Below are 25,211 nucleotides of genomic sequence, written 5' to 3' on the forward strand. Positions count from 1 at the left end.
TCGTAAATGACTCAAGGCCCACTTCTTCAAAACATCCTTCCATGAAGTTCCATTGTGAATCAGCTATGAATAGTCATCACTCTTATTCAGCAATGTCCTCTCCATCCCTTGCCTGGTCACGACCCCGCATTAGCTTATGCTAATAGATTCATCTCCCCACCCTGCCACCCTTCCCCTGTCCTTCATATTTCCTCCTGCCTCACTTCTCCCTCTTTTCCTCTTCAAGCCACTTCGATTCTATGCAATTCAGATCTCCTATCTTATTGTATTTCTTAGTTCCATGTAAGCCACATTAAAACAACACTAGTTGGAAAATGTGAGATATAAATACTGTAAATAAATAAAAAATTAAAGTAAATAAAAGTAATAAAAGTTTTTGTTTGTTTAAGCACATAGTCTTTGATTGTCTTCACCCTTGCCATGACCCGAGGACAGACAAGAGGGTCTGGTCTGATCCCATAGGAGATTGCTGGTGACCAATGCTATCAGCACAGCCTCGGATTATGTAGCTCAAAGGGATGGGTAATGAACTGGAGGAGTTGTAAATTTGTATATAATTCTGGATTGTTATAAGGAACTGTTTGAATAGTGGAATTGCCTGTAACCAATAGTCTTGGATGAACAAAAGAAAATCCTCTTAAACCAAATGCTGACTGTATATAAGGAGTTTGAATTTTGGATTTACTGCGGTTGCAGAGTTCAGTAAAGTTTTGTATTAAATTATAGTTCCTTGGTGTGCTGAGTATTCTTTTGAGAGAGTGGGTAAAGAAACTGCTCCCAGACTGCTAAGAGGATATTCAGAAACAAGCCCAGCCTAACATCCTACAGCCTTACAGATTTTTATTCAACCCCGGCCTGCACCCAAACTCGAATTAGAAGGACTGGATAAAGTATGAGGAGTGAGTTGGTAAAGAAATGAGAATTTTGTATGTCGCCAGGGACTCAGAGGGAAAAATGAGCTGCTCCTGATGTATTTAGTTAGTGTCTCCTCTTCATCACCTGCCTCCTATGATACCTTTGTGGAGCAGGTCTTTCACCATGCCTAAAAACCTTTGTGTGGGAAGGGCCAATATCATCTTGGTCTAAAAAGCGCCATTAGCCACTTTGAACTTGAGGCAACACAAAATCCACATGTTGGCACATTCATGCAAAGAAATGTGCCACTTTCACCCTCGTTGTTGCTGCTGTGGAATTCAGTGCCCAACGCTATTCTATAAAGAGCGCTCATCCCAGAGTGCCATTAACAGAATAATGCTGGGTGCCAATTTTTTTCGGCATCCAAATGTGGGCCCTTAAAGTGCAATTCTATAATATAAGTGCCTGCATTTATGCACCCCTTGCATCTGTAAATGTATAGAACACAATACTTACATGCGTAAATGTAAACTTATTTCTGAAAGTGTCCTCAGGGTGCCTAAGCACTAGTCTGTATCGGTGCATCTAATTTACATAGCATGTAAATACAAGGGGGACATACACACGGGCAAACCATGGAGGAAACTTTCAGAGTTGGTAAAGCTCCTAGTTACGCATGTAACTTGCACAAAAATGGTAAGCAATGCATGTCCCTGATGCATTTAAGTGCATAGGCTTATGACAGTCCTATGGCCTGTGTAACCGCTGGTGAGTAAATGTTAGTATTTTATAATAGGACCTGGGACTTAGGTGCTGTTATAGAGTAGGAGCCTCCCACACATTCTTGGGGTGCCTAAATGAAGGCACCCACTTGTAGAATTACCCTTTTAGGGCCAGATTCTATAAATGACATCTAAAATGACATCTAGACGCGTCCGATTAAAGCACCTAGAGCTATTCTATATCATGCGCCTAAAGTTAGACGTGGTGTATAGAATAGCACATAGGACAGGGGAACGCGCCTACATTTGCCACGAACATTTACATCACTGAAAACCTGGTGTAAATACCTGTGCCTAAATGTAGGCTCATTCCCCCAAATTCTATATCAACACATGTAAATTTGAGTAATGCCCCTGACATGCTCACACTCCTTCCATGGTCGTGCCTCCTTTTCAGCTATGCGAGTTGGAATTTACATGCAACTCTTTTTAGAATGCACCTAAAGAGAAGCGTGCATAGATTACAATTATTGCCAATTAGAGATGATGGTGGTTGTCGGCCAATTATCAACACGGATTGGCTCGTTACTCAATTGAGTAGCATTCATATATTGACCGCACATACAATTTAACGAATGCTACTCGCCGCACCTTATATAGAATCTGGCCCTTACTGTACAACTGATCCACTTCACCTGTGCAGTACTTCTATCTCTTTGGCTTTGCTTCTCTCAATACCATGACCGGAAGCAGAAGCAGCTATACTGAAAACACACCCAATTGGCCAGAATTATATAGAGGGAGCAGTCAACATGGGTTGGAAGATGCTATTTGGTGGGCTGACTTGATGCAGATGGGATGGTTAAAAAAAAATCTCAGACTTAGGGAGAGAAGTGAAAGAAGGCTAGGGTGATAATAGGGAGAGGAGGTGGATAGGGATAGGCTAACAGTGAAGAAGGGTAAGGGAGACAGGGAAGAGGATAAGAGATGGGTGATGGATAAGAGCAGTAGGTGGAATGGGGAAAAATGATAACAAAGAGCGAATAGGAATAGAGAAGTAATGGGCAGAGAGTGAAGAAGGGGTAAGGTGAGGGTTTTTTTTTTTAAGTTCAAAGATTCTTTTCACTACAAATATTTTGAAAATTTCAGTTAGTTTCAGTATGCTCTAAACCTTTCCCAAGCAACTATAGAGACCTCTAGGATTCTGGTCTATATTTGACTTGCAGAGATTTCTAATGGCTCTATTAAGACACCAGACTTTGACTTGTTAGTACCCCCACAGATTCTGGAACAAAGGGGGCCATGCAAAGTGAAATGCCTTCTAGGCTTCTCAGCTACCAGGAGTACCAAGCAAAAAATGACTATAATCAGAGAAGAAACTAATGAGTCAAACACTGATGTTGTTATCCACCTGGGAACAAATGACCTGTCCAGTAATACCTCACTTGCAGCGCAGAGAGCTTTTCAGCAGCTGGGGAGAGGTTAAAGCCTTTGGTACGAACAATAGCCTTTTCTGAAGTACTACCTACCTTTGGAAAGGGTGAGAAAAGATTGTGAAGTACTGAAAATTTCAATAGCTGGCTCAAAGCCTGGTGTCACCAAGAAGGTTTTAGGTACATTGGAGGATGGGGCAATACATGGAAAAATCGAGACTATATTGTAATGATGGCAGGAAAAAACTCCTTGTGGAGAAATTCAGACAATATGTTTCTAGGCATTTAAACTAGAAGGCGGGGTGGCATAGGGAGGCAGTGGTCACCCCCAGCTAAAGCTAAAGACAAGATGTTACAGTAGAAAAGAAAGCAATGAAAACAACAATATTAGCAAACCACTTCTTACCAACACAGCAGAAAGTGAGACTAAACAAAAATGCCACTGAAATGTAGATGGAAAGCGATGCCCACAAATGTTTGCAATTCTAAGCAATAAAATTCATGATCTGCAAGCCCTGATCTTAGAGGCAGACTTAGACTTTATTGCAATCACAGAGACATGGCTCAGTGATTCCCATAAATGTGATGCAAACTTACCAGGCTATATTTAGGAAGGATAGAGGTGGTCGTAAAGGTGGAAGAGTAGCTCTTTATATGAGAAATGATATCACAATGACTGAAATGAAAGAGGCCTGGGGAAAGGAAGAAGCGATATGGATCACCTTAAAAAGAGATGATGGAACCTCTGTCCATATGGAGGTTGTCTACAGACCTCCTGATCACATAGTTATTGGGTTAGTTGGTAGGTTTACTTTTGATGTTGTGTTTGCAGTGATTTTATTTGCTTCTCCTGAAGAAGATGTACGAAATGCGATCTCGCATTGGGAGCAGAGAAGCAATTTAACTGTTTTTAACAGCTGGTCAAATGGCTTCTGAGTGATCATGGCATTTCGTGCTATTTGTCTGTTCTGATGGCTTTGAAGAACTTAATTCCAGTGAGAGGACACAGTGCAATTTATCTGCTTGGAAGGCCGACATGCTCAATGTTTGGTTTGTGACTGTGATGATTCATTGGATGATTGAAGCTATTTTATTTTTGTTACATTTGTACCCCGCACTTTCCCACTCATGGCAGGCACAATGCGGCTTACATGGGGCAATGGAGGGTTAAGTGACTTGCCCAGAGTCACAAGGAGCTGCCTGTGCCTGAAGTGGGAATCGAACTCAGTTCCTCAGTTCCCCAGGACCAAAGTCCACCACCCTAACCACTAGGCCACTCCTCCACTATGTGATCGCGAAGCCTTCTGTTGTCTATCCGTGCTTTTGGGACACTGTTGACAGAGTGGACTTGATAACATTTATTGTCTTTTGAACATATTATTATTTAGGCCTATAGGGCTATGTGTTTGTATTATTATCTTCAGCAAAAATTAAATTTGGCTGTTAGTAGTATGATTGAGTGGTATGAATGTGGTAGGAGTGAGATTATGTGTGTTAATAAATATGTTTGATACAGTTTCAATATTAGTCTGGAGTATCTATTTGTAAATACAATTAAAATTCAATGCAAAGAAGTGCAAAGTGATGTACTTAGGGAGTAGAAATCCACGGGAGATGTATGTGTTAGGCAGTGAGAGTCTGATATGCACAGACAGGGAGAGGGATCTTGGGATGATGAGTATCTGAGGATCTGAAGGTGGCGAAACAGTGTGACAAGGCGGTGGCTGTAGCCAGAAGGATGTTACGCTGTATAGAGAGAGGTGTAACCAGAGGAGGTGTCGATGCCCCTGTACAAGTCATTGGTGAGGCCCCCACCTGGAGTATTGTGTTCAGTTTTGGAGGCCATATCTTGCTAAGGATGTAAAAAGACTTTAAGCAGTGCAAAGAAAAGTGACAAAAATGGTATGGGATTTGCATGCAAGGAGAGACTTGCTGACCTGAACATGTATACCCTGGAAGAAAGGAGAAACAGGGGTGATATGATATAGACGTTCAGATATTTGAAGGGGATTAATCCACAAACTAACCTTTTTCGGAGATGGGAAGGCAGTAGAACTAGAGGACATGAAATGAGGTTGAAGGGGGCAGACTCAGGAAAAATGTCAGGAAGTATGTTTTCACAGAGAGAGTGGTGGATACTTGGAATGCCCTTCCGTGGGAGGTGATGGAGATGAAAACGTTAACGGAATTCAAAAATGCGTGGGATAAACATAAAGGAGGCCTGTTCTGAAGTAATGGATCCTCAGAAGCTTAGCAGAGATTGGGTGGCAACTCTGGTGATTGGGAAGCAAAGTTAGTGCAGGGCAGACTTCTATGGTTTGTGCCCTGAAAATGGCAAGGACAAATCAAGGCCAGGTATACATATAAAATAGCACATACGAGTTTATCTTGTTGGACAGACTGGATGGACCATACAGGTCTTTATCTGCCATCATCTACTATGTATGTTACTATGTAAAGGAGGGTCTTTCCAGAGCAGAATGGTAATGGAGGGAGGAGACACCTTTTAGAAGGATAACGGTGACATATATAACCTCCAGCCCTGTTTGAATTTCTTGTCTTTGGCTCCTGCTTCCCTGGCCATTGTACCACTCAGCAAAGGGAAGAGAGTCTTTGGCTAGCCCAGCCAATGCACTTGGAGAAGGAAGGAGTAGAAAGCAGTACCAGAGCTGTTTAGGTTGCTGGAATGGGAACTAGTCTACCTTCTGATCCTTCAGAGGAGAAGAGAGTGAGAAATATGATTCTGTAGAGTTATGTCTCGTATTGGTGTTAATAAAGATAAATAAAAAAAAAAAAAGATCCAGACCTGAAGAGCAGGAAGAGAATAGAAAATATTCCCTGAAGGTCTAAGTTTCAACCTTAAGGTTACAGTGGGGGAAATAAGTATTTGATCCCTTGCTGATTTTGTAAGTTTGCCCACTGACAAAGACATGAGCAGCCCATAATTGAAGGGTAGGTTATTGGTAACAGTGAGAGATAGCACATCACAAATTAAATCCGGAAAATCACATTGTGGAAAGTATATGAATTTATTTGCATTCTGCAGAGGGAAATAAGTATTTGATCCCCCACCAACCAGTAAGAGATCTGGCCCCTACAGACCAGGTAGATGCTCCAAATCAACTCGTTACCTGCATGACAGACAGCTGTCGGCAATGGTCACCTGTATGAAAGACACCTGTCCACAGACTCAGTGAATCAGTCAGACTCTAACCTCTACAAAATGGCCAAGAGCAAGGAGCTGTCTAAGGATGTCAGGGACAAGATCATACACCTGCACAAGGCTGGAATGGGCTACAAAACCATCAGTAAGACGCTGGGCGAGAAGGAGACAACTGTTGGTGCCATAGTAAGAAAATGGAAGAAGTACAAAATGACTGTCAATCGACAAAGATCTGGGGCTCCACGCAAAATCTCACCTCGTGGGGTATCCTTGATCATGAGGAAGGTTAGAAATCAGCCTACAACTACAAGGGGTGAACTTGTCAATGATCTCAAGGCAGCTGGGACCACTGTCACCACGAAAACCATTGGTAACACATTACGACATAACGGATTGCAATCCTGCAGTGCCCGCAAGGTCCCCCTGCTCCGGAAGGCACATGTGACGGCCCGTCTGAAGTTTGCCAGTGAACACCTGGATGATGCCGAGAGTGATTGGGAGAAGGTGCTGTGGTCAGATGAGACAAAAATTGAGCTCTTTGGCATGAACTCAACTCGCCGTGTTTGGAGGAAGAGAAATGCTGCCTATGACCCAAAGAACACCGTCCCCACTGTCAAGCATGGAGGTGGAAATGTTATGTTTTGGGGGTGTTTCTCTGCTAAGGGCACAGGACTACTTCACCGCATCAATGGGAGAATGGATGGGGCCATGTACCGTACAATTCTGAGTGACAACCTCCTTCCCTCCGCCAGGGCCTTAAAAATGGGTCGTGGCTGGGTCTTCCAGCACGACAATGACCCAAAACATACAGCCAAGGCAACAAAGGAGTGGCTCAGGAAGAAGCACATTAGGGTCATGGAGTGGCCTAGCCAGTCACCAGACCTTAATCCCATTGAAAACTTATGGAGGGAGCTGAAGCTGCGAGTTGCCAAGCGACAGCCCAGAACTCTTAATGATTTAGAGATGATCTGCAAAGAGGAGTGGACCAAAATTCCTCCTGACATGTGTGCAAACCTCATCATCAACTACAGAAGACGTCTGACCGCTGTGCTTGCCAACAAGGGTTTTGCCACCAAGTATTAGGTCTTGTTTGCCAGAGGGATTAAATACTTATTTCCCTCTGCAGAATGCAAATAAATTCATATACTTTCCACAATGTGATTTTCCGGATTTAATTTGTGATGTGCTATCTCTCACTGTTACCAATAACCTACCCTTCAATTATGGGCTGCTCATGTCTTTGTCAGTGGGCAAACTTACAAAATCAGCAAGGGATCAAATACTTATTTCCCCCACTGTACATTGATTTGATACTCTGGTTAAGGACATGCCATTAATGAGGGTACAATTACAAAAGTAATAATACAGAAAAGAATGCCATTTATCTACAAGGATAAAGTCTTGTAGCCCAGTTCTCTCCTGGGAATGTACCCACCACTTTGCAGTTTGTGCTTATGCTTAAAGATGTGCAGTTTTTAGTGCGCATTCAGTTCATTAATGTACCTTAATTTTAAGTATGGAAAATCAAAATAATGCATATGCAATTGATTTGTGTGCACTAAAAAGGTTTAATGTGCATTAAAAATCTTTTATGAAGACAAACGTTTGAAGTTAAGTGAAAAAACAACCAAAAATTAGGCAACGTTCCAAAAATTCTGAAAACAAAGTGAAAATGTTTTGCCTATGCACATTCCAGTGATGCCCAAAGCATGCCCTTGCAGTAATTCTGAATTTTGCGCACGCCGAAAACACGCAGTAGAAAATATTTCCTATTTTCTACCACAGGGCGCCTACCTGGTGGAAAACAGCAGTCGGCACGCACTGCATGCTTACCACCTGGGTAGAGCGTGAGACCTTACCACTAAGTCAACAGGTGGCAGTAAAGTCTCAGGCCGAAAATGGACGCGTGTTGGTTTTCATTTTGCTGCACGTCCATTTTCCCACCCATTAAAAAATCCCATTTTTCCAGACCTGGTGCAATAAGAGTCCAGCGTGCGCCAAAAACACGTGTCCACACTGCTGCAGGCCAGTTTTTGGTGCACCTTTGTAAAAGGCCCCTTAAAGCAGTGGCGTAGCCACAGGTGGGCCTGCACTTAGGGTTCAGGCCCACCCAACAGTAGCACATGTTTAGTGGTAGCTGGTAGGGATCCCAAGCTCTGCCAGCTGAAGACTTCTCCCTGATGGTAACGAAAACGCTACTCTACAAGACACCGGCACTTGCGCATGCTCCGTTTTCAGCCCATGCCTGCTGCAGACTACCAAGGTGGAGAGAAGCATTTTCCCACCAGCTGAGATATTTTTTTGGCATGGGGGGGGGGGGGGGGGGGGGAGAACATTTGGTGCCCACTCACTTCTTGCCTAGGCCCACCCAAAATTTGCTGTTTGGCTACGCCCTTGCCTTAAAGCATACTTTATAGAATGCGCCTAAGCAAATTTCATTTTGGTGCTGAATTTTTCAGCGTGATATATAGAATCTAGTCCTTAATGGATGATAATTCTTTTTATTTGCAATTTATATATTTTATATTTCACGTTGTTTAGAGATTTCATAACCAAATTATGTAACTCAAAACTAAACTAATTTGTTTTCTTTTAGTTTCTAAGAGTGGATCAGGACAAGGACAGGGAGTGCAGACTGGCTTGTATAGGCTCCCAACCAAAAGCACTGTGTGCATCTGATGGAAGGACTTTTCTGTCCAGGTGTGAATTTCTACGAGCTAAATGCAAAGATCCTCGGCTGGAAATTGCCTACAGGGGCAACTGTAAAGGTAGGTGCTTTAGGGGACTATATCAAACATAGAAAACTGTTTTATTAATCTAATGTAATTTCAGTATTTGTAATCTGCTTAATCCCACAGAAGGTCCAAAGCTGCTCACATAAAATAATCATATAAAAATAATCCTATTATAATAAAAATTCTAATAACTCAAAAAAGAGAATAGTCATGTAAATATCAATTATTACTTAGATATTTCTGAAATAAATATGTTTTTAGATATTTTACAAAAGGAAAAGACTGGATATTTGTTTTACAACTGTTGGTAGATTATTCCAGATTTGCACAGCGTGGAAAAGAAAGGATGTTTCCAAAACTTTCTTGAATGAAAGGAAGTTTAAGCACTTGATGTTCAAGTATACATTTTCCTCAGATAGTGGATGGAGAACATGCAGTATCTTATAAAAATAATACAAGAAGACTTAAACTGTGTTCTAGCACATTCTGGAAGCCAGTGAAGCTCCTTTTACAGGGGTGTAGCCTGATCAAATTTCTTTTGCCTAAAAATTAGATGGGATGCTGTGTTCCTTAGCAAATGGAGTCTTTTTTTTTTTTTGTAACTTAGCTGAAATTCAAAAATATAATACATTAAGATAATCTAACTCAGTAAAGCAAAGTGATTTTCAAAAAAATAGGGTCTAACTGTTCTAAGTGGTTTCAATCTGTAAAAAGACTTACTAAGTAAGATCATTTACCTGGCACTCCAAAGATAATGAAGAGGTCAAAATGCTTCCCAGAATCTTAGTTGTACAGATAAATAATCATTTGCTCTTAATGGTATGGCACCTGGGTAATAGGTCTTGATGTTTGCCTAGCCAAAGCACTTTGGTTTTATTAGTATTACATTTTAGTAGTTGTAGTGAAACCCATTCTTTTAATCCTACCAATACGATTATTGTGGCAAATGATTAAAATGAATATATCATCACAGATTATTTGTCACAATACCAATTTGGGTTTCAGCCAGGTACTTGTGACCTGGCTTGGCCACTGTTTGGAAAACAGGATACTGGGCTAGATGGACCATTGGTCTGACCCAATATGGCTACTCTTATGTTCTTAAGACCCACAGATCCCTGCTCACTATTTTCCAGCATCAAATTTATATTTCATCTCTTAGAAAAAACAGTATTTTTTCAACTATCAGCTTACACTGAAACAATAGTGGCACTTCACCCGGGGCAATCGGGATTTAGACCTAACTTTAGCACCAAGACAGTCTTAACAGCTGTATTAAATAAAATTTACTCTCACTTAGATAAACACAGAGTAGTTCTTGCTGTTTCCCTTGACCTCTCTGCAGCTTTTGACTTGGTAATCACAATCTCCTTTTTGTCCCATCTTTCTTCTCTTGGAATATGTGGAACGGTTCTGAACTGGTTCTCCTCCTTCTTGTCAAACAGATCTTTTAGGGTACTCACTAGTTCTTCCACCACTTCCCCTTACCCTCTCACATGTGGTGTTGAATAAAGAGAAAATGGTCACATGTTGGTTCACTGGTGGTTCATCTGTTCCGTGTACCCCTCTGATACTTTTTTGATGCATCCATTATCCCATTCGATTCCTTTAAATACCTGGGTATCATCCTGTATTCTCATTTAACATTTACCCAACAAATTGCTACATTGTGCAAGTCTTAGCTTCTTCTTCTTACATCAATTTCGATCTATCCATAGATTTCTTTTTGACAAAAAAACCCTTTCCATTCACTTGTCTTTTCACTCCTTATCTTGAGACTTGACTGCTGTGACATAATGTATCTAGTCTGCTCATGTATTATCATCAGAAGTCTTCAACTAATACAGAACACAGCTGCTAAACTTATCCACCATACCCACAAGTTTGATCACGTCTCCCCTCTGTTTCAAGAACCGCATTGGCTCCCAGTAGAAAAACATATTCTTTTTAAACTATTGACTCTTACATTCAAAGCACACAGAATCGGTACACCTGACTGTCCACCTTTACTATCCCATATTATCCGTTATGTTTGTTACGTTCATTAAATTACCAATTAGAATTCACTTGTCACCGAGCATTTTATTTCCAGGCTTCTTTTCAATGGAATTCTTTTCTGCTCAGTGCCCTTGCAGAATCATCCTTCAAAAAATTTAAAAAGGCATTAAAAACTTGGTTATTCGAACGAGCATTTAAGTAGACTTAGCTCCGGGTCATGGAATGTGGCCTTGCTGCAGGATTCCGACCATCTGTTCCATAACTTTTTTCAATTTCTTTTACTCTTTCTCTATTATGAACTGGGTGTGTGTATTCTTGTCCAACGTATAAAACTTGTCCTATCAATATATGTAGTTCCTTTCATTTTTATACTGTTCTTACTTTAGATTGTAAATTGCCCAGATGTGTGAGCCAGTTAGGTGGTATAGCAAGTTTTAATAAACTATAAACAGTAAGGGCTCATTCATTAATCCTGTGCTAATCAGCATATGGCAGTGCCCACATGCTAACTGATTAGCATAGCCACACCCACTCTCCGCCCCCAAACACTCTATCATTTTCATAACCCTTCTCTGTACCTTTTCTAATTCCACTATATCTTTTTTGAGATGCGGTGACCAGAATTGAACACAATATTCGAGGTGCGGTCGCATCATGGAGCGATACAAGAGCATTATAACATCTTCATTTTTGTTTTCCATTCTTTTCCTAATAATACTTAACATTCTATTTGCTTTCTTAGCCGCCGAAGCACACTGAGCAGAGGGTTTCAACGTATCATCAATGACGACGCTTAGATCCCTTTCTTGGTTGGTGACTTCTAACTTGGAATCTAGCATTATGTAGCTATAATTCGGGTTCCTCTTTCCCACATGCATCACTTTGCACTTGCTAACATTAAACGTCATCTGCCATTTAGATGACCAGTCTCCCAGTCTCATAAGTTCCTCTTGTAATTTTTCACAATCCTCTTGCGATTTAACAACTTTGAATAATTTTGTGTCATCAGCAAATGTAATTATCTCACTAGTTACTCCCATCTCTAGGTCATGTTAAAAAGCAGCGGTCCCAGCACAGACCCCTGGAGAACCCCACTAACTACCCTTCTCCATTGAGAATACTGACCATTCAACCCTACTCTCTGTTTTCTATCTTTTAACCAGTTTTTAATCCACAATAGGACTCTACCTCCTATCCCATGACTTTCCATTTTTCCCTGGAGTCTTTCATGAGGTACTTTGTCAAACGCCTTTTGAAAATTCAGATACCCAATATCGACTGGCACACCTTTATCCACATGTTTGTTCACCCCTTCAAAGAAATGTAATAGATTGGTGAGGCAAGATTTCCCTTCACTAAATCCATGTTGGCTTTGTCTCATTAATCCATGCTTTTGAATATGCTCTGTTATTTTGTTCTTTATAATAGTCTCTACCTTTTTGCCTGGCACCGACGTCAGGCTTACCGGTCTATAATTTCCCAGATCACCTCTGGAACCTTTTTTAAAAATCGGCTTTACATTGGCCACCTTCCAACCTTCCGGTACCATGCTCAATTTTAAATATAAATTTCATATTACTAACAGTAGTTCCGCAAGTTCATTTTTCAATTCTGTCAGTACTCGGGAATGAATACCATCCGGTTCAGGAGATTTGCTACTCTTCAGTTTGTCAAATTGCCCCATTACATTCTCCAGGTTTATAGAAATTTCATTCAGTTTCTCCGACTCATCAGCTTTGAATACCATTTCTGCACTGGTATCTCTCCCAAATCTTCCTCGGTGAAGACCGAAGCAAAGAATTAATTTAATCTCTCCACTATGGCTTTGTCTTCCCTGATTGCCCCTTTTACCCTTCGGTCATCTATCGGTCCAACTGATTCTTTTGCCGGCTTCTTGCTTTTAATATACCTAAAAAAAAATGTTTACCATCCAGCTTATAATTGAAAAAGAAATACGCCTATATTTCGACCCAAATCGGGAGATGGGCGTTTTTCTCGCAAAGGCGCCCAAATTGGTATAATCGAAAGCCGATTTTGCACGTTTCCAACTGCACTCCGTCGCGGAAATGAATAAAGTTGATGGGGGGGGGGGGTGTTGGAGGCGTGGTGGAGGCGGGACTGGGGCGTGGTTATCAGCTGAGGAGAGATGGGCGTCTTTAGCTGATAATTAAAAAAAAAGGCGTTTTGACCGCGATTTTGGGTCACTTTTTTTGGACCCTTTTTTCTCACGAACAAGTCCCAAAAAGTGCCCCAACTGCCCAGATGACCACTGGAGGGAATCGGTGATGACCTCCCTGGACTCCCCCAGTGGTCACTAACCCCCTCCCACCAAAAAAAAACCCACTTTAAAAACTTTTTTTCCAGCCTGTATGCCAGCCTCAAATCACGTACCCACCTCCATGACAGCAGAATGTGTTTGATCCTGTCACAGCCTTTCCCTGGGTCACATGTGGCTCTCGGGTGCAGTACAGGGTCGCATCAGCATTGCATTGTGGTGGGTGTAGGGTATTGGGCTCCGTGATTTCATTAGCTTGTGTTACAGTCTCACAATGTTGGTAGTTGGTAGGCTCTTCTCCCATGGTGCTTTTCCCCCTGCCTACTGGGTCAGAGTGTGCCCTGTTGTGTTTCCTGTTGTAGTCCATGCGGTAGTGGCCATTTTTGTAAGCCAGTTTTAGTTCCCTTTCCTGTGTTAGCCACGTTAGAGAATTTAGTTCTTACCTTGAATGTGGCTGAAAGAGGGCATTGTACAGCATTCTTCCAGCTCTGACCTACTGCTAATCTCAGTACCAGGGAGACTCGTTGCCAGTGGGGCACAACCTCTGATCTGCAGTTAATTGTGAGTAAACGCGGTTATTCCAATAAAGGACGTTTTCGGAGAGATTAGTCTTCAGGTGTCAACTGGTGTGCCAAGGTTATACAGCAGCAGCAAGTCCTAGAGGCCTGCATGTATGCAGGTCCCTGGAGCACTTTTAGTGGGTACCGCAGTGCACTTCAGCTAGGTGGCCCCAGGCCCATCTCCCCCCCACCTGTAACACTTGTGCTGGTAAATGGGAGGCCTCCAAAACCCACTGTACCCACATGTAGGTGCCCCCTTCACCCCTAAGAGCTATGGTAGTGTTGTACATTTGTGGGTAGTGGGTTTTGGGGGAGGGGGGTTGGGAGCTCAGCACCCGTGGTAAGGGAGCTATGCATGTGGGAGCTTTTTCTGAAGTCCACCGCACTGACCTAGGGTGCCCAGTTGGTGTCCTGGCATATCAGGGTGGCCAGTGTACTACGAATCCTGGCCCCTCCCATGACCAAATGGCTCGGATTAGGACGTTTTTGAGCTGGGCGTTTTTAGTTTCCATTATCGCTAAAAAAAACAAAAGCCCAGCTCAAAAACGTCCATTTTTTCGAAAATACGGTTCAGCCTGCCCCTTCATGGACCCGTTCTCGGAGATAAACGCCCATGGAGATAGGCGTTTGCGTTCGATTATGCCCCTCCACGTGTTTTTGCCTCAAATTTGATCCTTTTTTCAAAGTCCCTCTTTGCCTTCCTTATGAGCGCTTTGCATTTGACTTGACATTCCTTATGCAGTTCCTTATTATTTTCAGTTGTTCCTTCTTCCATTTTCTGAAGGATTTTCTTTTAGCACTAATAGCTTCCTTCACCTCACTTTTTAACCATGCCAGCCGTCATTTGGTCTTCCTTCCTCCTTTTTTGATGTTTATGTTATGTTTGTGAAGATTGATTCTTGTCATTAATTATTAAATTACTAGTAAAAAAGGCCCGTTTCTGACACAAATGAAACGGGCGCTAGCAAGGTTTTCCTCGGAGTGTGTATGTTTGGGAGAGTGTATGTGAGAGTGAGTGTTTGAGAGTCAGAGTGAAAGTGTGAGTCCAATCCATGCTCCTCTGTCACCTGGCCCCTCCATTCATCCCTATCCAGCAATTCCGCTGTCTCCCTGAGGCCTGCCCTGCAATCCATATGCATCCATGGCCATCTGTCCCCTCCATTCATCCCTATCCAGCAATTCCCCTCTCCCTGAGTCCTGCCCTTCCAATCCATGCCCATCCATGCTCCTTTGTCACCTGGCCCCTCCATTTTTTCCTATCCAGCATTTCCCCTCTCTGCCTGAGGCCTGCTCTGCAATCCATATCCATCCATGGCCATCTGTCCCCTCCATTCATCCGTATCCAGCAATTCCCCTCTCCCTGAGTCCTGCCCTTCCAATCCATGCTCCTCTGTCACCTGGCCCCTCCATTCATCCCTATCCAGCAATTCCCCTCTCTGCCTGAGGCCTGCCCTGCAATCCATATGCATCCATGCCCATCTGTGCCCTCCATTCATCCCTATCCAGCAATTCCCCTCTCCCTGAGTCCTGCCCTTCCAATCCATGCCCATCCATGCTCCTTTGTCACCTGGCCCCTCCATTTTTCCCTATCCAGCATTTCCCCTCTTTGCCTGAGGCCTGCCCTGCAATCCATATCCATCCATGCCCATCTGTCCCCTCCATTCATCCCTATCCAGCAATTCCCCTCTCCCTGAGTCCTGCCCTTCCAATCCATGCCCATCCATGCTCATCTGTCACCTGGCCCCTCCATTTTCCCTATCCAGCAATTGCCCTCTCTCCCTGAGGCCTGCCCTGCAATCCATATCCATCCATGCCCATCTGTACCCTCTATTCATCCCTATCCAGCAATTTCCCTCTCTCCCTGAGTCTTGCCCTCCCAATCCATGCCCATCCATGCTCCTCTGTCCCCTGCCCCCTCCATTCATCCCTTTCCAGCAATTGCCCTCTCTCCCTGAGCCCTGCCCTCCCAATCCATGCCCATCCATGGTCCTCTGTCCCCTGCCGCCTCCATTCATCCTTTTCCAGCAAGTCCCCTGTCTCCATTCCATGACCCCCCCCCCTCGCATCCATGCTCCTCTCTCTCCCATGTCCCAGCCTGGGCCGCCCTCTTCTCCCCCCCCCCCCTTCGCATCCATGCTGTCGTTTCTCCCCTGCCCTCCCGCTCCCATTGTTGTACTTTAGTGGCCACCCTCTTCTCTCCCCCCAACATGGGTTTTTTTTTTCTTGTTTTTAAATTTACCTCCGTGGCGGTTCCGGCAGCGAAGCGTCAGGGAAGGAGGCGGTGCTCCCGACATCTAGGTTTCCCTTCGCTGTGTTCCGCCTTCTTTTGACGTCATCCTTGACGTCAGAAGAAGGCGGAATACAGCGAAGGGAAGGCTAGACGTCGAGAGCGCCGCCTCCTTCCCTGACGCTTCGCTGCCGAGCGTTGCGATTGGTTGAGTGTCATTGCTCCGCCCTCGACGTCATCACGTTTGACGCGTGGGCGGGGCAGACACAATGCGATCTCACCCCCTTCACTTAGAATGTTGGCTAACTAACAGAGGCTTCATTAGAACATTGGAGGTGCGTTTTATATAGAGAGATTTCATTAGGGTCAACAAACAAAAATGTAAGGTTTAAAATCAATCTTCTTTGAGAGAGCACAAAAATTTACGTAGAAAAATAACATGACAGCTTGATTGTGAACATTTCTTTAAATAAGATTTTCTTAACAAGTTTCAAGTTTTATTGCTAAGGGTAATAAAGAAAAGGAATTTAACAGTTACAATATAACACAGAAAGACATAAAGAGGGGCATTTTCAATATGACATTTAAATCCAATTTTGGACATTTTACAAAGAACATCCAAAAATACAGTAGCAAACATTGCCATTTTCAAACCAGAAAAAACGTCCAACTTTTTGTTTCAAAAATGAGCATTTCCTAGACATTTTTTGCTCAGCATGACTCTTTTAGAACCATAAAAAAAACCCCAAAACATGTCCAAGGGACAAATGCACAAAAACAAGCCAATGGGATGTATGGGAGGTCAGCATTCTTAGTAGACTGGTCACACAGACATCCCAGTAGAGCAGTTGGGCACAAAAGGCACTGCAGTTGACTTCACACAAAATGTCCCAGGTACACATCTGACCATTACCCCCTTATATTTTATTTATTTATTGCATTTGTATCCCACGTTTTCCCACCTCTTTGCAGGCTCAATGTGGCTTACAATAAATCATGGACAGTGGATTTGTGAGGAGAGTAGACATTTGGTGTTACAAAAGGAATTGGGTTGCATAGTAGGAAAAAAAGAAAAAACAGAATGCAATAATTTACCTTCAGGGTATATGTGGGAAATTCAGATGACTTGGTCTTTGTGATAGGTTTTGTCGAAGAGATGGGTCTTTTTGTATGGTGAACCCTCCAAAACCCTCCAAAAACCTACTGTACCCAACTGTACATCACTACAATAGCCCTTGTGTTGGTACAGTAGGTTTTTGGTGGGTTTTGGAGGGCTCACACTTTCCACCAGTGTACCAGTTAGAATGGGATATGGGCCTGGGTCCTGTTCCCTATGGTCCACTGCACCAACCTCTAGGATACTCCAGAGACCTACTTTCTGCTCTAATAGGACTGGCCGTAACCTCTGATGCTATCATAGAGGCTGATATGCACTGTTTCTTTCAAATCTTTTGGGGGTGGGAAGGGTTCAGTGACCACTGGGAGAGTAAGGGAGGTTATGCCTTAATCTCTCCAGTGGTAATTTGGTCATTTAGGGCACCTTTTAGTCACAATCATGATTGAAACAAGTCTAGCCAAAAAGTCAATTTTGGTCCTAGACGTTTTTATTGTGTTCTATTATTGCAGAAAAATGTCTCTCTTTTGGTGCAGCCCATACCCCATCCAAAACATGCTCCCAACATGCCCCTTTGAAATTTGGACGAATTGTGGAGCAAAACGTCTAAAATCCGGGTGTCAAAAATTGCAACTTGGGCACTTTTGAGAGAAAAACATCCTTTTGCCATTTTATGACATCTTTTGTTCTGTTTTGAAAATGAGCCCCAAAATGTATTCACAAGCTTCGGACCAACACAACTTCATACTGTGGGTACTAGATCATTAGCAAAGTAATTTTATCTATGTGTAAAGCTTCTTTGACATGCAGAAAAGGACTCAGAGAATTACATGGCTGAATACATATGTTAATGGTTTCTGATTAGATTATTTCTAAGTTGTTCTTTTGTTTTATTTGTCCTATTTCATGATTATGTATATTTGAATTGCTATCTGCTTAGAAGTGTAATGATATATGTGCTAAAATGTACTCAAATGAAAAAAGAATTAAAAAAAAAAAAGAAACGTTGCATGCTGAGATGATGGTTCACTGTGGGACAGCTCAGAGAGCCCATGCTACCTTTATATATTAAAAAAAAAATCCAACAAAAGAAGGAAGATCAAACACTTCTACAGAAAATAAAGCAAACAAAAAAACACATCTTTAATTAGCATATACCTTTATCAGGCTGAAACACGGAATGTGTTGAGTCCATCTTCAAGTAAATATCTGTTGTATTGATGTGTTGTGTTCAAGTAAGTAATATTATATACACTAATTAAAGACTAATTAAAGACTTGCGTTTTTAACCTGGATTGTCTTCTTTATTTAAAAAAAAAAAAAAAAAAACTACCCACAGAAAAGATTTTTGGGACCTTCAGACACTGTGAGCTAGTTCTCAGCAATACATCACACTGTGTTAGTGCTCTATGCATCATTCATTGGCCCCTTTATAATTTTATGATAGTGTATGCATCACTCTTCAGTATACATAAATGATCAAATTTCACAATCTGAATATCACAAACCCCAAAATGTTGTGGCAGAAAAATACATACCAATTGATCATTTATCTTATGCAGTGTGAGACAGTGCCCCCAATTCTGGCATTCCTCCAACCTGATTTAGCACCAGGTTTTGAGTATTCTTCAGGGGCCAGTGTGCCTGTTAAGTTGAGCTCTCATGTTCACCAGAAACTCATTTAAATCCCAAGATTCAAAGTGCCATCTCACTGGGTTGTCTTGTGAGCTCCACAAGTCTAAAGGCAGTATTATATAACATCATCATTGTGTCATCCTTCATCAAACTTTATTATATACTTGTACTGACTTCTGAACACAGGAATTGGCAGAGCTCTATGTAATGCTGGTTACTCCATAGAGAAAGAAGGCAAAATCTTTGTCAGAAATGTTAAGCACATTTCACTCTTAAAAAGAATGGGGTTGATACTCAGCCAGTAGCAATAAGGTTTTTTATCTGCCATCAGCGGTTTTCCTGGATATTCAGTGCCGGGCCATGTGTGGGCACCGGCATTGAATATCTGGCTATCTCTTATGAGGTTAAGCACGAGTTGGTCTCTCTGTACTGTTTAAACCCAGAGTAACTGCTCTGTTTCTTCACTGAACCAAGAAAGAGTATAGCTTTTGAAAGCTAGCCACAGATGTATTGAATTACTTTATTTTATTGGAGTATCACCTACAACTTGTTCGTTGACCCTTATTTCAACACATCCAAATGGATTAATGTGAAAACCAACATATCCAAGTGGACTAAAATGGAAACAAAAATTATTAGCTAAAAGTTGAAATGCTTCAGATTTTAAATGCAGGGTTTTGTTCATTTTACAAACTTAAGGCATGTAACTATAGTGGAGCTCAGAAATGACATTTACCTTCCCCAGCTGTATATTTGAACAAAAGACCACACAGATTCAACCCTCAGAGATAATTTTCTAGATTGTCTTCTTCTTTTAGCTTCAACAAGTCTCTGGAATACCTCCAGGAATATCTTTAAGAGACATTCTGTCTCATTCACATCACAAATAAAATGCAGAATAAGTTCTGCATTTTGCTCAGAATATTTAAAGCTATTGTGCTTGTCCTGTAAATGACACACGCTCTTGACATAAGGAAGTACAGGATCACAATTGTTTTTTCCAGGATAGTTCTACTGTGGATTCTGTTATATAAAACTCAAAAGATCTTACTGTATCCTTTTACATTAAGGTGATTATTTTAAAAGACTTGTGGGATTTCCATATGGAAATGGCAGCACTTACAATGGCATCCATGTGGAAATTGTGATTTTAGATTGCCACAAATTACACACAGATGTGCTGGGCATGTCGATAATCCATGTTGAGAAAAGAGGTGTGCGGTGAAGGTGTGGCATGGGCAGTATTGAGGGATAGTTGTCTATGAGTGAGTGATTGTACCACTTTGTATGTGAACATAAGAACATAAGCATTGCCATACTGGGACAGACCAAAGTGTATAGTTATAGTTTGTAGTTTATTCTCACTTTCTATCTTGCCCAAGCTGACCAGCAGATCTGGGCGGTGTACAAAAACTAAAATTTACAAAGTAAAAAGCTTCAGGAAAAGAACTACAATCTATTGACAGGAAAGGTAGTATCACTCAGACAGTAGCAGGCAGTTACCAAAATTAAGCAACAGGTCGTGATATGGTGTAGGGAAGGAGATAAAACTGGGAGGGGGTGACGGAACGTGGAAGGAAAAACTTGCCAGTGCTGATGATAGACCAGGAGTCTCTTCTACTTATTGTTGAAAAATCTGTTCAAACAGCCGTGCTTTCAAAAGTTTCATAAAGGTCTTGAAAGATAGTTCAGTCCTAAGGCTTAATGGAAGCGAGTTCCATTGGGCAGGGGCCACAAAGAAAAATGCATGGTGGCGAGTGCTTCCAAGTTGTGCATGTTTTGGATGGGGAAGCACCAGTCATTGATCATTTAAGGAATGGAGAAGACGTGATGGTGAATATGGTATAGAGAAAACGGAAAGGTAGCCTGGATAGCCGGTTCTATGTGGCTTGAAAACAAGTGTGAATAGTTTGAATACATTTCGTTGTTCAATTGGGAGCCAATGATCAGACTTTCGTGCATGACGGAAAGCAGTTGGGGACGCTCAAAATCGGCCTTTGTTTATGCCCTGTGAGAAGGATGCCCATCTTCCGATTTGTGTCGAAAGATGGGCATCCTTCTCTTTCGAAAATAAGCCTGATAGTCTCCTTTTTGAAAGTTAAACGCTAACGTATTGGATTTCCTGTGTGTACTTACTCCAAAGCCAATATCAAATCTGATCATATTATGATCACTGTTATCAAGTGGCCCCAGCACCATTACCTCCTGCATCAGATCATGCACTCCACTAAGGACTAGATCTAGAATTTTTCCTTCTCTTGGATCCTGTACCAGCTGCTTCATAAAGCAGTCCTTGATTTCATCAAGGAATTTTACCTCCCTAGCATGCCCTGATGTTATTTATTTATAGCATTTATATCCCACAATTTCCCACCCACAGGCAGGCTCAATGTGGCTTACAACAGTCTGTAAAAACATACATCAATTCAGCAAACAAACAATCAATTTCATAGAAGTTAAAGAGAGGAAGGGAATAGAAAGAAGGAAAAAGGAGAAAGAGTAATGGTGATCAATATGTCGCCTTGACAGTTACAGTTCAGAAGTAAGAGATGCTAGGCGGGATTTGAGTGTAAGCTTTTCCAAATAAAAAGGTCTTGAGGTGTTATTTGAAGGACGGGTGATCAGTTACATTTACCCAGTCAATATCAGGGGGATTGAAATCACCCATTATTATTGTATTCCACAGTTTGTTAGCCTCCCTAATTTCTGATAACATTTCTACATCCATCTGTTCATCCTGGCCAGGTGGATGGTAGTACACTCCTATCACTATCCTTTTCCCCTTTACACATAGGATTTTAATCCATAGGGATTCCAAAGTGTGTTTTGTTTCCTACAGAATTTTCAATCTATTTGATTCATGGCCCTCCTTAACATAAAATGCTACCCCTCCACCAATTCAGTCCACCCTATCACTATGATATAATTTGTACCCTAGTATGACAGTGTCCCACTGGTTATCCTCCTTCCACCAGGTCTCAGAGATGCCTATTATATCTAATCTTTCATTTAGTGCAATATATTCTAACTCACCCATCTTATTTTTTAGGCTTCTGGTATTTGCATATAGACATTTCAAACTATGTTTGTTGTGCCTGTTTACATCTTGTTCAGTAGTTAACAGTGTTAATTTGCAATGTTTTGTCTGATTTTTACTTAAGGTCACCTGATCTACTTTGGTCTCTATTGCAACCTCTCTATTGGGATACCCTATCTTCCCTGTTTTGGTGATATTTTTGAAAGATACCTTGTTCCAAACCATGCGTTTTTGAATGACTGTCGGCCTTCCCCCAGTTTCTAGTTTAAAAGCTGCTCTATCTCCTTTTTAGATGCCGATGCCAGCAGTCTGGTCCCACCCTGGTTAAGGTGGAGCCCATCCTTCCAGAATAGGTACCCCCTTCCCCAGAATGTTGACCAGTTCCTTACATATCTAAAACCCTCCTCCCTGCACCATTGCCTCATCCGTGCATTGAGACTCCGGAGCTCTTCCTGTCTCTTGGGCCCTGTGCGTGGAACGGGTAGCACTTCTGAAAATGCTACCCTAGAAGTTCTGGATTTGAGCTTTCTACCTAAGAGCCTAAATTTGGCTTCCAGAACCTCTCTTCCACATTTTCCTATGTCATTGGTACCCAAATGTAACAAAACAGCCAGCTCTTCCCCAGCACTATCTAAAATCCTATCTAGGTGATGCGTGAGGTCTGCCACCTTTGCATCAGGGGGCAAGTGACCAGGCGATCCTCACATCCACCAGCCACCCAGCTAGCTACATTCATAATAATCGAATCACCAACTACAACAGCTGTCCTAACCCTTCCCTCCTGGGCAGTAGCTCCTGGAGACACATCCTCAGTGCAGGAGAATATTGCATCCCCTGGTGTGCTGGTCCTGTCTATAGGATCACTTCCAGCTGCAACACGGTGATGCTTTCATTTTAGAAGACTTCCCTCCTCCAAGGCAGCACAGGGGCTGCCAGACTGGACATGGGACTTCTCTTCATCATCCGTGTAGGCCTCCTCTATGTACTCTCTGTCTCCCTCAGCTCCTCCAAGTCTGCTACTCTAGCCTCAAGAGAACGGACTCGCTCTCTGAGAGCTAGGAGCTCTTTGCATCGAGCACACACATATGACTTCTCACCAACTGGGAGATAATTATACTTGTGACACTTAACACAAAAGACTGGTTTGAACCCCTCTCGCTGCTGGACTACTGTCTGCATCTTAGTATTATAGAGTTTTTTAATTAAAACTTCCTAAGGTACTAGGGATATCAGATGTATATAAAGCGCCCTAAGATTGGTATAATTTATTTAGTGTTTGTTTCTCTGAAACTAATTAAACAATTAAAATGCTAAAGAAAACTCCATTCTTGTCATAATTAGAATAATTGACTATGAATGAAGAGTTGAGCTAGGGGTGGGTGAGAGTTGGAGATGGTGGGTGGGAATGAGAACTGATCTAGGTCCTACTGTGATTTCTAGAGACTATCTGTTAATGCTGTGGCAGAAACTTTAAATTTTAAAACTATGGGGAAAAGGGTTGCACACTATGGAAACTAGTTAATAATGCTTGCTTCTCTCTGTTTTATTTGTATTTTTCTAAGACTGAACTAGGTCCTACTGAGCCTTCTTGAGACTATCTTTTTATGCTGTGGCAGAAAATTTATGTTTTAAAACTATGGAGAAAAGGGTATGGAGACTAGCTAATAAAGTTTTTTTTAAATTTTAACTGTGTTTATCAATATGCTACAATTCCTCTTTTAACCCCAATCTTTAAGTTACCAAGCACAGAATAAAATAATTTCACATACCCACAGAAATGTCCTCTCCTCTCAGAACTTCTCAGTAAGAAAGTTAAGTGGGACCTTTCCTCTCTATTTAGAGTAATTTTTTCCATTGTAAACAAGGTGTGGTTCTGATTCTACAAAACTGTATGTTTATTTCCTTCCTTGATCATACGCTGTTGTTGAGAAACAATGAGGTAAATATTCAGCTGGTGGTGGTATGTGTTTTGCTGACCACTGCCAGCATTATTCATGGATATTCAATAACTGGCCATGTCCGGGCTTTGAAATCGAATAACCGGTTTATGCCAACTTGCCAAGCCAACTAACATACAACCGGTTAAGTCAATATTCAGAACTGCCAAATTGCACTGAAAACCTGGCTATACCAACAAGCCTGTAACACAAACTTCTGAGGGGGATTTTGCGCGCAGGGCTATCACTGACCTTTTTACTTTTACCTTTTACTTTCTGTCTTCCCTTTCCCTTTTTCCTTCCCTTCCCCTCCCCTTCTCCCAGTTATATCCTTCCTGCTCCTGCTCTCCATTTGTATGTTTGATTCCTTGTTTGTATGGTGTGAATGAGGTACATCTTTCTTGTCTAATTAATGGAGTTCCTTTCATAGTAACATAGTAAGTGACAGCAGATAAAGACCTGAATGGTCCATCCAGTCTGCCCAAATCCGTCTTGTCATTTGCGGGACAAAGACCATAAAAGTCTGCCCAGCACTGTCCTCATGCTCCAGACCAATGGAGTTTCCATCAAAGCTCTCTCCAGCCCACACTAAACTGGATCGCAATATGCGGTACTCAGACTGTACAAGCCAGCCCACCACCGGCCTTAGTTGATGCAGCCAGAGTTGCCATCTAAACACCACTTGACATGCAAACACATATGCAACCCTTTAAGTTTTGTTTTTTATATCATTTATTTTCTAATTAGAGATCCTCTATGTTCATCTCATGCCTCTTTGAATTCTGCTACAGGTTTTTCTTTTTAACCACCTCACTCGGGAGGTCATTCCGGACGTTCACCACCCTCTCCGTGAAAAAGAATTTTCTGACATTACTCCTAAACCTCAATTCATGCCCTCTAGTTCTGTGTTTTCCAAGTCCAGTCCTAGAGTACCCCTTGCCAGTCAGGTTTTCAGGATATCCACAACGAATATGCATGAAACAGATTTGCATATAATGGAGGCAGTGTATGGAAATCAAGTTCTAGTTTTACCACTTCCCCTTCTCTGAAAAATATGTGTTTCTATATTAATACCGTTCAAGTATTTAAATGTCTGTATCATATCTCCCCTGTTCCTCCTCTCCTCTTCCTTCTTTCATCTTTTATTTTGTTTTGTTTCATTTTTTTTTGTACACCACTCAGGTCTGCCAGTTAGACCAAGCAGAGGAGTAGCCTAGTGGTTAGTGCAGCAGACTTTGATCCTGGGGAACTGGGTTTGATTCTTACTGCAGCTCCTTGTGACTCTGGGCAAGTACAAATAAGTACCTGCATATAATATGTAAACCACTTTGAATGTAGTTGTAAAAAACCACAGAAAGGTGGTATGTTAAGTCTCATTCCCTTTCCCGGCCATGGGTTGACACATAAAGATAGGACTGTGTTTTATGCGGTCCCATATATGTGGTTGCCCTGACCAGTTATGTGCTAAATGTTGGCATTTAACTGGCCAAGTGCTGATTCTGCCCCTGGAATGCCCCCAA

The 25,211-nt window shown here is 42.0% G+C and overlaps 1 protein-coding gene and 1 long non-coding RNA gene across 3 annotated transcripts in view; one reads left to right on the forward strand and one right to left on the reverse strand.

The window, feature by feature from the left end:
• SMOC2 (SPARC related modular calcium binding 2) overlaps window positions 1-25,211 on the forward strand; it is a 220,553-nt gene that overhangs the window by 63,472 nt on the left and 131,870 nt on the right. For both annotated transcript variants that reach the window (XM_030196489.1, XM_030196488.1), the window contains exon 2: window positions 8,770-8,941. In XM_030196489.1, the coding sequence (XP_030052349.1) occupies window positions 8,770-8,941 (172 nt within the window). The remainder of the gene's footprint in view (window positions 1-8,769; window positions 8,942-25,211) is intronic.
• LOC115465773 lies at window positions 11,111-24,288 on the reverse strand. The gene is made up of 3 exons (XR_003941458.1): window positions 24,279-24,288; window positions 11,435-11,439; window positions 11,111-11,193 (listed from the first exon to the last, which is right to left on the reverse strand). It is a non-coding gene; the product is annotated as an uncharacterized LOC115465773 (long non-coding RNA).

Source organism: Microcaecilia unicolor, chromosome 3, assembly GCF_901765095.1.
Source record: "Microcaecilia unicolor chromosome 3, aMicUni1.1, whole genome shotgun sequence".
NCBI lineage: Eukaryota > Metazoa > Chordata > Amphibia > Gymnophiona > Siphonopidae > Microcaecilia > Microcaecilia unicolor.